Source organism: Aedes albopictus, chromosome 3 (genome assembly GCF_035046485.1).
Source record: "Aedes albopictus strain Foshan chromosome 3, AalbF5, whole genome shotgun sequence".
NCBI classification, from domain to species: Eukaryota; Metazoa; Arthropoda; class Insecta; order Diptera; family Culicidae; genus Aedes; species Aedes albopictus.
This window is the reverse complement of record NC_085138.1, coordinates 117,872,261-117,886,423: the sequence shown is the minus strand read 5'-3', so window position 1 is coordinate 117,886,423 and position 14,163 is coordinate 117,872,261. Positions and strand designations below refer to the sequence as shown.

The window sequence follows — 14,163 nt, the reverse complement described above, 5'->3', positions numbered from 1 at the left end:
TTATGTAAATTCCCAAAGTATTCCTAAGTACTTCTAGAATTACTTCATATTACAGTCGTAATCTTTCAAGAATGTCATCAAAGATACCTCGAAAATCAACCCAATGATTCTTTCTGAATACATCGAAGCTTTTTTTGGAAACTTTTCTAAAAATTCCTGCAAGCATTTCTACAAGGATTTCTTCGGAATTTGCTCCAAAATTCCTTCAGAATATCTCCGAAGGATCAATTCATGTATGGTTTCAAACATGATCTCAGAAATTCTTAAAAGATATTTTCCATAAGGAACTCCTGCAAGATTCCTTCATAGAGAAATCTGTAAAGGAATCTTTGGAGAAATTCCTTAAGGTTTATTTGAAGGATTTCTTGAAGAACTTTATGAAGAAATTCGAAGAGGTATTTCTGAACGAATGTTTGAAGAAATTCCTAAAAGAAAAATCCTTGAAATTTTTCTTGAAAAGTTCCAGAAAAAATATCTGGAGGAATTTCTGAAGGAATCATTGCAAGTATTCCTAAATCAATGCTTATAATAATTTCTGAAGCAATATCTGAAAAAACAATCTTAACTGCTAGATAAATCGTAAAAGATGTCCCCGAAGGCAAGGTAAGTATTTACATTGTCCGACAGACTTCCTGTAGAAACCCTTCAAGGAACTTGGAAAAAATACTTAATGAAATAGTTGGAATATGTTGATTGCACTTACATTTTTATCCGAGAGCAAAAATAATTGACAAACTATTGTTATTACGGTTTTGACGTGGCATGTGTTCCAGATCCTGATATGGGGCCCCTGAATTTCAGCTGCTACCTTAAGCTAAGTGAACAGCTGTGTTAGGTCCTGTGGTAAGGATGTCAGGGACGTTTTCATAATGCTCATGAATTTTACTTCCATATCGGCACTGGATTTCGTAAAATTCAAATTCGATTTCTAGCACATTTTTTCTTGTATTTTGAGCCCCTGTATGTACAAAGAGCAATTATTAAACTGATCAAAACTAAACTAACTAAACTACTTGAATAAAGCATTCACATAAACAATTGTTATTGATAGGACTTCAAATCAGCCATCTGTATGCCCCATTCCAAAAACTCTTGATAATCACAAAAGGGGCCCCTACATACCTATCAGAAGATCTGCAAGTATTGTACTTATACTCATAGGAAACTTTTGCTATTTAAAGAACTATCGTTAGAAACCTTCTCTGATTTAGAGGTCCCCTGAATTCGGGGCCCGGTGCGAACCGCACCCTCCGCACCCCCCTTGCTACGCCACTGCAATCACATACTTCCAGCGAAATTCATCTGTAAAATCCAATGAAATTCAGACAATGTGTCATACATACAGACCACGACTCATAACACTGTAACTAGACAGAGATCAATTTATCGATGAAACATTTATAAATCCTGGGAAGATTTGTCAGATATTTGGATGAATTTAATTGAACACTTCCATAGTCAATTCTTTGAGGAATCAGAAATGAGTTTTTTTAGTAATTCCTAGCAAGGCTAGAGATATTCCTTAAACAATTTTGGTAAGATTTGAAGAGTTAATTTCATGTAAAGTTTTGGTAAGTAGTTGAATGAGGTTTATTTCTTGGATAACGTGTAGAAATTTTTTTCTTGGAATTTTTGTTGACTTATTGCAGTCAGTACTATTTTTTTTTTTCAAAAATCTCAGGAAACACGCATCACGTGTAATGATTTTAAATTCCTCTTGTCTTCATACGCTCTTTGAAGTGCTAAATTAATGACCATCCATAAAAATAAGCCAAAGAGATCATGAAAGAGTTCTGTCGAAACAATCTTCCATTAAATTCTTGATCGAAAAAGCTCCCCCAGTGAATCCTTCTATTCTCAAGGACAACACGTACGTTTTGTAAGAGAATGGTAAGCGACCTAATTCCCAGCTCCGTTACAAACAACTTTTCATCAACATGAAATGAGTCATTCCATCATTCCCTTTCTGAGCTCTACTCTTACGAAAGGATAATTTGATAACACCTGACGACTGCACTACTCTCGTAAGGATTGACAACCAACAGTAACAACAACATTGACAAAAATATCACGTGCTCATTTTCTACCCTAGAAAATACAAGAGAAGGCAAAGTCGAAGCCATAGGCGAAACTACCGGGGGTGCCGGGGTTGCCAGGCACCCCCTAGAATTTTGAAGCATTGCTGTGAGATATGGGGCGATAAATGAGGCATGGATGAACTAATGAATATTTGTTCGTAGTGCACCCCCTGGCAAAAAATTGTAGTTTCGCCAATGGTCGAAGCTATCAGTAAAATTAACCTCCGACTCTGTACTTTGTAAACAGATAACGCACTAGTCCTAGTGGACAGCTTTCAATGTGTGGGAAGAAGAATGATAAAAGAATTATTGTTAACATCGAAAATCGTCTCGATTTTGTGCAGCTTGCATACACATGATATATAGCATAGACTCATGCATCATAAGCCATACTGAGGATATGTGTGGCAATCTTTAGTGGGCTGGTTGCTCGTACGAATGCCAAAATAGCGTGAAATCCTTTATAAGAACATAAAGTGCCAATCAGAAGAATTATTAATCGATATTTGAAGTATTTTTTATTACTTTTGGAAATGTTGCCAAAAACGGAATCGTTTGTTGCCAAATTCGGGGGGTGCCAAAATCAGAACATGCCAAAAATGGAGCATGCCAAAATCGGAATCCCACTGTATACACAATTCTAAGATACTTTGCATCCACCGTCGGATTCTCTGACTTACATTGAATGCGTGGGATTGATGGACCAATGTCACCATCTAGGCCCAATGTCACCCCGAACGACGGTAATTATGTTATATTTTTGTTAGAATCTTCTGATCGGGAATTCTGATCATAAACTTTAAAAGAAGTTCTGAGGATTTTCTGAATAGTTTCTGATAAATTATTAGTAATAAAATGATGTAATATAAGGCTGATACAAATTTGATTTTCACTTTTTGTCTTCCCCCCCCCCTTCAAAAAATTTTGGCTGGAAATTGCCTTTTGAGGAGGCAGAAAAAAAAATATCAAAATTTCGGGTTTTCCTAAAAATTCTTTAACAAATCCGGTGAGTTTTTAATATTTTTCAGACTAAATGCTTTATTATTTTTATCCCCCCCCCCTCGACCAGCCAAAGGGTGGTGGGACAAAAAGTGAAATAAATATTTGTAACGGCCTAATTGCTAAGCTGCCGTAATTCTGCAAAGTGACGTATGCGACATTGATAGTTTTGGCCCATGTTTTGATTATTATGCATAAAACTCTTGCTTATCCTTTAAGTTTCTTTCCATACACACCAAATTTTTTGGAACGTTTCCAGCACAAAAAAAATCAGCAAAATAAATTGCTGAATTTCAGCAAAATTTTTGATGAATTTCAGCACAGCGTTGCTGATCAACTGTCAAAACTGCTGGATGGTTCAGCAAGTTGAAAAATAATTGCTGATATTCAGTAAATTCGTATTGCTGAATGAAATCAGCACAAAAAAAAATCAGCAAAGTTTGCTGAATACCAGCAAACAAAATTTGCAGTGTAGATGATAGATTACGACTAGATCTTGCATTCTAATACAGCGGGCATAATACAGTATTATTTTTACACCAGATATTATATATCATATACCAAAAAATATCGACATTTTGAATGGCGCTTACGTCACTTTGCAGAATTACGGCAGTAAGGCTGGGTTTAGGTTATTTGATTGAAGGGTAAATAATCGAACGGCATTTTGTTAAAGGTAAGCTTGGTCGAAAAATTATTAATCATGGCGTTAGGCTGAATTTAGATTTTTTTAACACTTGATATTAGCAAGGCTGGTTTCAGCCCTCTCAATTTCAGTGACTTATAGAGAGGAACTCCAGATGAGCAATCACTTGGACAAACTCTGGAGTAGTCGTGCCTACAGGTACTCTGGTCCGCAGATAACTTTCTTTAAAGAGGCTTCAAGGAGGTTTCTTTATAGTTGACTTGGTAAGTACAAAGAATGTTAATCGTATTTTCCCGTAGAAGGATGTGATATTTGTAATCAAAACACAGCCCAACCATCATTTCATTCCGTGTGTTTATTTGTGTTCATAGAACTAACATTGCTCATGTTCAATAATCACTACAGTTGATAATCACGAACTCGTTTCGCGTAAAATAAGTCCTCTATGAATAATGTGTATATGTATTTATGTCAGTAAAATGGTTTGCCCAAGTTAACATACTCGTTTTGGTTCCAAGCGAAAACATCCCCAGGGCCTCCTGAAAAATGACTTTTCTGTATCTATTAATAAGCAACACAGAAGTTTTACAGCAATTGCCCATCAACGCACGTCACAGGTTTTTGATATGGGTAACATTATCATGAGGGTTCGGCCACTTAGTGGTAACACTTCTATAGGGACATCCACATACCACATGGAACAGCAATGGACACGAATCGAAACAGCTTTCTTTCACAATTATAAAAGGCATCTTAAAGTTTTATTCGATATCTCCACACCTCCGGGTGCAAAATATTTCATTGTGCGATGGGTTGGTCCTTGCTGTAGGTTTCTTATTTGGTGCGTTTTTCTTTTCGACAAATCTTCAAAAGATTTTCATAAGATGGTTCCCGAGAAACACTCATGTCTTACATAGATATATGTTACACTTACATAACCAAGTTTGGTAATATTATAGAAGTAATATAAATACAAGTTGCAAGGGATTAAAGGCTGAAGGAATGATTTCGCCAGAACCAAGATTGATTTTTTCGTGATTATGATCGCATCGATATGCCAAAAACAAGCTTATTCTGCACATTTCACATACACAATGGTAACAACAAGCAGCTGCAAAAACATATGTACATAACAGTCGTGACGCGGCTTTCAAGCAATAATGAATTCGCGTTTTTTCTTCTTTCAATGTAACAGGTATATTCGTTAAAATATGTTCAGTTGTGTCATATTATTGTGCTATTGTTTTATTTTTTGTATTTCTTGTTTGAACAGCTACCGACAATTTGTATAACACGTAAGCTCACTAACACATTGATACTGGCGTTGTTGGCTCGGTAGCTGAGAATGTCCCAGCCGCAAATTTCACTCAAATAGGCGTATTGTTTCTCAAGCAGGTGCATTTCATGATTAAGTAGTGTTTGTGATCGAGGAGGTTTTAATTAATTCTGAAAAATGTTCTATGGCAACTTGCCATCAATAAAAAAAATACAAAGTTATAAACAAAAGATTTCGATGGTTAACTGTATGTGAATGATGAGTGTAGTACCCCTAGGGGAAAGCCGGTTATTGTCTCTAACTTTGCTAGTTCCTGTTCGAAGATTGTTGAGCTGTTAAATGTGGCATGACTTCAGACAGTTGTTTAGTTTTCCAATCGATGTTTGAAGTTGTGTGTAAAATATGTGCAAACCTTGGCGTGATTATTACTTCAACTGCTTTCGAGATAGAGCATTAACGAATTAATGTTAAGCGTTTCGTAACATTTATATAAGCCCATTGAGATGATTGTCCTTATTTATGATAACAATTTGAGATGAAATTAGGCAGAATATAAAACCCCTTTTTTTAAATGCTGTAACAAACGATGCTCATGCCTTAAAAAATATCGTCGTTTCATTTATCGCTTTTAGTTACGGAAAGCTGCAAGTTATATTTATTCTTGAAAAATCTCTTCCATTGTACTGCAGAAACTATTTCAAAATTTGAACCACCGACAATTATTATCTCTTACTATCAGGTAAACCCCTCATTAATTAATGTCTGGAAGAAATAAAGCAACTTGATCTGCTCATCTAACAAGCAAGTGATGCCCCATTTGAATCCCGATGGATGTTCTTCTCTCGAAAGCAGCTGCTCGTGACAGACTATTAAATTTTGTGTTTATCCTTGGCTTGTCCCCTGTCTGTAGTGGTTGGTACCAGTTTTCCAAGCTCCAAACGAATCCTTTCGCTTTTGTCTGATGGCACCGCTGCCATACTGGTCCGAGCCGAGGAATGACGGTGCCATTGCGTGTAGACTTTGAACTTAATTTGGTTTCCCCCTCTTCTGTCCTGCCCTGAACAGTCCCATCATACCCAAACATCAGGCACCCACTAAGATTGATGGCATGCTCGAAATCCTTCCCAAAGGAGGTTCGTTTGGAATGGCCAACAGTCCGAAGCATTCGAACTAAAGCTACAAACATACACACTTACACAAACATTGACACAGTCAGTTGGCGTGGCTTATAACGATGCTCCGAATTACAAGACTCACGTCTTATCTCTATTGTTCCTAATCTTAACTGGGTAGTTTTCCGTTTCTTCGCTCTCCCACCCTTATGGCTTCTAGCGCTGTGATGAGCTTCGTCTTCAATTAGTAGTAAAAAACATGGACACGACAAAAAATGGTCAACGTGGTTCGCAATTTTAGTAAGGTACACCGGGGCAAGATGGAACGCGAAGTTTTGAAATAGGTTTCAATACAACTTGGAAATTTATCCTTCGCTACTTGAATCAAAAACTATGTGTTATGGCAATCAAATGGTTTATCATCATTACAAAACATCATGTGAGCCCTGTTTCATCTTGCCCCACCCGTTTCAACTTGCCCCGGTATACCTTATTTTCACAATTTGTTCAAATGGGCTTAAACCTGTTAACAGCTACATAAGATTATAAAGCCTGTATCCGCAATAATCGGGACACAGAAATACAGCTGTAAATCTGTAATAGATACATTAAAATTGCTCAAATTTGGCCTAATAATATCTTAAGATGCGTTCATTTCAACAACAAAATTTCATGTGAATTGGTGCAGTACTTTTTGTTTTAGCAATAAACGAATAAAATGTGCCCCAATGAATTCGGTACAGCCCCTAGTTTTGCTTGTCAGCGCTGCAACTTTTGATTTTGGCAAAGGAAATGCACTACCTTCTGTGAAAATTTCATGAAAATTGGCAGAGAAATTCAAAATTTATGAATAGGCAAACATCGCACATGAAAAACACGAACATTTTTCACTAACACTCACCCCTATCAACACCAGTAGCTTTCAAACCAGTTGATTAAAGTTGATGAAATTTTGCAAGAAAGTGTCTCTATAAGTGTCACAACTGCTAACGAAATTTCATAATTATCATCACAGAGCTTTGAACTGTAGCGTAAAAGAACTATCTACTATGAGAATGAAATTGGTCATGATTGCACAAAATGCTTAAAACCACGTCTGTTTGTTTTTCATCCACAATTAAAAGTAATGCATCGATTTTTATGAAATTTGGTACATATAATAAACATACACCGAAGAGTTCTCAGTCAATTATTTGGCCTATTTTACCGATTCATTACAGAGCTACAGCCGTACTTCTGTGTCCCGATTATTGCGGATACAGGCTTTAATGTGTGAACATATTGGGTTTCTTCAATTTCGGTGTAGTTTACATGCAAATTGCATATACTGCCAAACACTGGAAGTACTAACGATGATGTTGATTGTCATGGCAAAATCAGAGCTGGTTATTTAAAACTTATAGCGCCCCTATACTGGTACGTCCCCATGGATATGACATCAAAATGGCGCTTAATTACGAATTATTCCGGGAAATCCCTTCAATAAGTTATCCCTCACAACTGAGGGGGTTAAGGGGTGTAAGTGCCAAAAACCTACTTTCGAGTAAATGTGGTTTAAAGTTTTCCCCAATTTTTACTCCATAGAAAATGTATGGAGTTCAAAAATCAACCCAGTTCTCTCCGATTTATTGTAGTTTTTCTAATCATCTTTAAAATAATCTTGCAAAAGTTCCTAAGTGCTTAAAATCTGAAGAAGTTTTTGATATTCTCAGCTCAAAATCGACAAAACTGTCACTTACACCCCTTTGCATCTGGGTCCTCAATTATTTTTACTATAATTATTGTGGAGGGCACACTTACCGGTTTTTTTTTTCATAAACTTAAGTTCAGCTGGAAGGCTTCTTGAGATACATCGGTGAATTTTTCAAATTATATTATTCTCATGTACCTACTTCCAAGCCTATGCACAAGGAAGCGATTTTGGGCCAAAACAAACTTTCCCTTTTCGCCTTTTCTGTGCACGGGCCTGCCTACTTCTATAGATTTTTCACCAGGACTGCCTCTAGTAAAACCGTCAGGAATTTCTTCAATGATTCTCTCAGAATTTATCTATATGCAGGATTTTCTACAATATTTCGGCATGAATAAAAATTCTCAAAAATTCCTCTAGGTATCTCTTAAGAATGCATTCCTGTACTTTTTTTTTCTACAGAGATTTCTAGACATTTTGTTGTGTTTTCTTAATAAAAAATTTCTCGAATGCTTCATCTTGGAACTCACTCACTTATGGAAATTGCTTCAAGGATCTTGGTTTTTCATAGAGACTCCAAGATTCTTTCAGAAATTCCTTTAGGGTTCTCCTTCATAAAATCAGAACTGTTTCGGAAGTTATTATTGGGATTCCTCTATAGATGCCTTTGGATGGCAAGAGACGAACCAGCCAAGGGCTGAAAGTCTCTTTAATAAAGACAAATCAATCAATCAATCAATTTGGATGGCACTCCAAATATTAAAGAATTCTCTGAGACATTTGTTTGAAAATTCCTCTAGAATTTTCCCGACCGGAACGAGAATCAAACTTGCCGTCTGCGGATTGGCGATCCATAGCTTTAACCACTAGGCTAACTGGAGACCTCAAATTACTATGATGTTGGATATTTTTCTTCCACTCTCCCAACTATTACAAATTCTGCAAAGTGATCAAAGGATTCCCTTCTAGAAATATTGCATGAATTCCTTACAAAAATTTCCTCTAGATTTTTCTTTCACAGGATCCTTCAGAAACTTTTCCAAGAAATCTTATAGAAATGCTTCCATAGGATTCCTCAAAAATTTCCTCATAAACTCCTTCAGAAATCCGTACGTTTATTTTACAGAAAATCACGGACACATGAAATACACGGCTTATTCTAGAAAACTTACAACAATTCATTAAAGGAAACCAAAGTTCAGTTTGGAGTGTTGTTTGAGAAAGCTTTCTACAGATTTCTTTAGAAATTATTCCAAAATTTTTGTTCAGTCAGATTTCGATGAGTTCCTTATGAAACGTTTAGAAAATGCTTCGGAAATTTATCCAGCGATTCCTCAGAATTTTCCACATGATTCAAAGATTCATTCATATTTTTTCCTAGTGGTATCCTTAGACAATTTTTCAGAGATTCCTCCACAGCTGAGACGCAGGACATAAAGGAATAAAAAGTTTGAAAAAATGTTTAAGTTTTTTCAAGAGAGCAAAAAATTTGTTCCGAAAACGGGCTGACAAAATCGGGTCACTTATGTATATATATAGAAGAAGAAGATAGATTCCTTTTCAAAAATGTCAAGTTTTTTTTAAGAGATCTTTACAGAAGCTTGTCAAGACGTTTTTTCAAGTATTTCAACTAGAATTCTTTCAGAGGAACGTTCAAGATTTGCTCCAGGAATACTATCAGCAAATTCTTCAAATCTCGAAGAAATAAACTTGAAAATTCTTCGAAAAATTATATAGAGGATTTCTCGTAGCAAAATTCCTTAATAAACATTTCTAGGAATACTCATCGGGAAACCCAGGGATTCCTTTATAAATTCTTGGGATTTATTTAGACATCACTCTGGAGATTCATTTGAACATAGTTCCTGAGATTCCTACTTGGATTGATTCTACTGGAGAATTTTCCAAAAATGCCTGAATGATTTTGTCAGAAACTCCTTCAGGATTGTTTTCAGAAATTGCTGCTCGAATTCGTTTCAAAATTTCTTCTGAGATGCCTTCAAAGTTACATACTGAGAATTTTTCTGGATTTTGGGGATATCTTAAGGACATTCAGCAAGGGATTTTTTTAGAAATATATCTAAAAATTTATTTTAAAATTCAACAATTTCTTCTGAGGGTTCCTTCAAAAAACTATATTGAAAAATTCCTTGGCGGAATCCTGCAGCAATACCCACCAGGAGATTTTTAGTAAATAATACCCCAGAGTTATAATAAATATTTCCTGGAATTCGTTTAAAGATTCCTACGGGAGTTTTCACAGTAGTGCTTCCAGATAGAGCACTAAAATACAGGAAGTATTGTTGAAAGAATTCTTGCAAACATTTCTTAGAAAATGCCTGGAGGGTTGACTGGAGGAATGTTTTAAAAACTTCTGGTGATACATTTGGAGATTCCTAGAAAAAAATTGTCTGTTGTGATTCCAGAAAAAAAAACTTCCTGAGGCAGTTTCTGATAGAATTTCTGGATAAATGCCAGTGAGAATACTCAAGGAATCTCCTTAAGACGCCTCCATAATTTACTAAAATACCACGAGGAAATCAGGAGGAGCTCTGAAAGATTATTAAAGGAAAAACTACTTGAGAAATTCCTGAAGGGATTGCTGAAGAAAACAGTAGAGGAATTTCTGAAAGAATCTCTTAAATAATGTTTGCAAAGTTCTTTACAGAAATTGAAGATATAGGTTCTGGAGGATTTCTTAGGAAAGTTTACTTGCGCAGCATGCTTGCCTGGTACTCATGTGAATTCTTGTTGTAGCGATACGTTACGTCTGGGACAAATGTGGCCTATGCTGTGGGCTCATACTGACGACAAAACGGAGCATAGTTAGTGAGTAGCATAAACACAAACATAAACACAACATAAATCGAACCATTGTCCACAGATTCCCAGAAGAAGGCGCAATATAGCGACCGAAACGTCGGATGAAAGCTTAAAAATCCGTTTTTGAGTTATTCCTCCAAAGACTGAACGCCATTCCCCTTCCAACATAATCACCAACAGTCGAAATTCGAAGAAAGTTAAACATGGCAAGTTTCTTTCAACGACTGGACAATGAATTCGGATCCGGGACCAGAACACTGTTCAAAGATTACGCCACGCAGAATCGAAAACTCGGAAACATGGTGACAAGAAAGGACTTCCTTCTCAGATGCAGGAGAACGGGGGTGTTTCCAACGCACATAACAAACGTCTTCAGGTGCGTCTTTCCGTTAATCGAAGACAACAGTCCGTACCTCCACGAACTGGAACGACACGTCGCCCGATTCAAGAAGGCAATCTTGAACGTCGAAATCAAACACACCTTCCATACAGTGAAACAGCTCAAGCGAAATCTTTCCGATCTTAAGATTCGGATCAGCCACGCAGTGCCGGAGAACGAAAGCAAAACCTTCTTCGAGAATCAAGATTCGTTCCTCGAACGGCACATCAGCACAAGCTCAAGTAGGACAGACAGGAAGTATCAAAGTATCATCGATCGCTCGTTGGAGGCGACCGCCAATCGGATGCCGAGCCACAACACGAAAGCGATACTCAACAGCACTGACGTCACGATTCCAAAAGACGTCGAGCTGCTTCTTAGTATGGGGTCAAGGTTTGCGATTCCATACACAGACATCAATGAACTTCCTATCTACCACTTGATAGCGGACGTGGAGAACATCATCCAAACCAACCACGGGGAAGAGTTCCAAGAACGCAACAGGTGCGCGGTTGCGAATCTCATCCAGAACTTTCTCCACGCAGAGAGAGGAAAGGGGAGACACGATGCGGCGACCAATTTCTACAGGAGCACCACCAAAACGACGAGAGCGTTCCTAAAAGAACACCCAGAATTGGTCATAGCCGAGGCGGACAAGGGGAACAGAACAGTGGTGATGAAACGGGACGAATACGAAGGCAAAATGCAACGCATGATCGACGATGACGACACGTACCTAAAACTCAACCGCGATCCAACGGCGGGGTACCAAAAGCGTAACAACAATTTCGCCAAACGCCTGGCGGATCTGAAACTCATCGATCGTGTCACCGAGAAAAGGATGAAAACCTACAAAGCGACAGCTCCCCGAATATACGGCGCCCCAAAAGCGCACAAGGAGGGACTACCACTGAGACCGGTGGTACCGTGCATGACGTCACCGTCGTACACACTGTCGCAGTACGTAGGCAAGATCATCCAAAAATCCATCACCGGCAAGTATGATGCGACAGACTCGTTCACGTTCTGCGAATACATCAACAGTGTGCAGTTGCCGCCGGATTACGTCCTGATTTCCTTGGACGTCGTATCGTTGTTCACCTGCATCCCCAAAGACTTGGTAATACGTGACGTCATCAACAACTGGGAAAACATCAAGCAACACACCGATATAAACCTGGACCTGTTCTTGGAGATGACCGAATTCTGTATCGATTGCAGCTACTTCCGGTTCAAGGGACAGTTTTACCAACAAGTCTTCGGCACAGCGATGGGCAACCCATTATCACCCACCATCGCGGATCTAGTGATGGAGACATTGCTAGACAACGTCGTGACGAGAGTGAGCTTCCCGTTCCCAGTGTTGAAGAAGTATGTGGACGACCTGATGCTGGCAGTTCCCAAGGACAAGATCGAAGAGGTGAGAACAATTTTCAACAGCTACCATGAGAAAATTCAGTTCACGGTGGAAGTCGAACAAGAAGGGAAAATTCCGTTTCTAGACTTGCTCTTGGTTCGACAGTCAGACCAAACGATCAAAACAGAGTGGTATATTAAGCCGATCGCCTCAGGGCGTTTCCTGAATTACCACTCCGCCCACAGCACAAAACAGAAGGTGAACGTGGCGAACAATTTCATTCACCGCGTCAAGACCTTCTCTACCAACGTCGAACCAAGTGCAACACGTGACATCATTTTCACCCAACTAAAACGGAACGATTACCCCACTGCAATGATAAACCGCCTCATCGATCGATCGAGGGAACGACAGGTTAACACCACCAATGATGACGTCACGAGCAGCGAGGAGATGATTTACCGATCGATGGTACATGTAGGACAGTTATCAGGAAACATCCAAAAAGTCCTGAGGAAGGACTATCCGAATGTCACCATCAGCTCGAAGAATGCGAAAACTGTAGGAAATCTTCTGCCTCCGGTAAAAGACGTTGTGGACAAGAACAGTAGATCAAACGTGATTTACAACATCCCATGTGCTAACTGCTCCGCGTGCTACGTAGGCATGACATCAAACAAACTACAAACGAGGATCTCCAGTCACCGCTCCTGTTCCAACCGGCTGGAAAACATGTGGGACCAAGGGAAGACGACGGAGGACGTGGAGGTAGCACAGCTACGAGAACGAACAGCGCTGCTAGATCACTCGGCTGCCAACCGCCATGTCTTCGCTTTCGATCGTACACGAATCGTGGATGCTAGTCTTAAGAAACAAAACTTACACATACTAGAAACATGTCATATTATAAACACACCGAACACAGTGAACAAGCGCACCGATACAGACAATCTGAGCAATACGTACGCCGGCGTACTACACACTTTAAAAAACAATACACGAAGTCAGGCCGTCCAACAGGCAAACGAATCGGTACAACAAGAGTTAACACAAACAGAGTAAAAGTGGCGCCAAAACGGGCAACTGCATCGCTGTTCTGCGACCCGGATAGTTTTTTCGGATATTTTTCGGATATTTTATCCCATCCATCCGCCGGCGGCGGCAGAGTAAGTAAAACCAGACGGAAAGTTTACTTGCGCAGCATGCTTGCCTGGTACTCATGTGAATTCTTGTTGTAGCGATACGTTACGTCTGGGACAAATGTGGCCTATGCTGTGGGCTCATACTGACGACAAAACGGAGCATAGTTAGTGAGTAGCATAAACACAAACATAAACACAACATAAATCGAACCATTGTCCACAGATTCCCAGAAGAAGGCGCAATATAGCGACCGAAACGTCGGATGAAAGCTTAAAAATCCGTTTTTGAGTTATTCCTCCAAAGACTGAACGCCATTCCCCTTCCAACATAATCACCAACAGTCGAAATTCGAAGTTAGGAAATAAATTTCTCAAGAATCCAAGGGAGATTTTATGAAGGAATCCTTGTAAGAAATGTTAGACATTTCTGAAGGAATAGGTTCATTAAAACCTCTGAAGTAGCTAGGGAAATTTCTGACAAATCCAGGAGGATTTTTTTTCGAAAATCACTGAAATTCTGTAGGAATCTTCGAAAGAATACCTGGAAGAGTTGGAGGAATCTCTGTAGGTATTTATAGAATAACTTTTTAAAAAATAACTTGATAAATGCCAAGAAAATTCTGGAATAGTTTCGGCTGAAGTTACTGAGAGATTTTGGAAA

At 38.7% G+C, this 14,163-nt stretch overlaps 1 protein-coding gene across 4 annotated transcripts; it reads left to right on the top strand.

Annotated features, from left to right (window-relative positions):
- Positions 1-4,028: 4,028 nt before the first annotated feature.
- LOC134292111 (uncharacterized) lies at positions 4,029-13,837 on the top strand. 4 transcript variants are annotated; one of them, XR_009999472.1, is made up of 3 exons: positions 4,029-13,526; positions 13,599-13,670; positions 13,726-13,837. XR_009999472.1 is itself a non-coding variant. In XM_062860871.1 (2 exons), the coding sequence occupies exon 2, from the start codon at positions 10,828-10,830 to the stop codon at positions 13,420-13,422; it is 2,595 nt and encodes an 864-aa protein (XP_062716855.1). In that variant the 5' UTR covers positions 4,029-10,630; positions 10,686-10,827; the 3' UTR covers positions 13,423-13,837. The 4 variants fall into 4 exon arrangements, 1 of the variants encoding a protein (XP_062716855.1); XR_009999471.1 differs by having other exon boundaries at positions 13,599-13,837; XR_009999470.1 differs by having other exon boundaries at positions 4,029-13,670.
- The last annotated feature ends 326 nt before the right edge of the window (positions 13,838-14,163 follow it).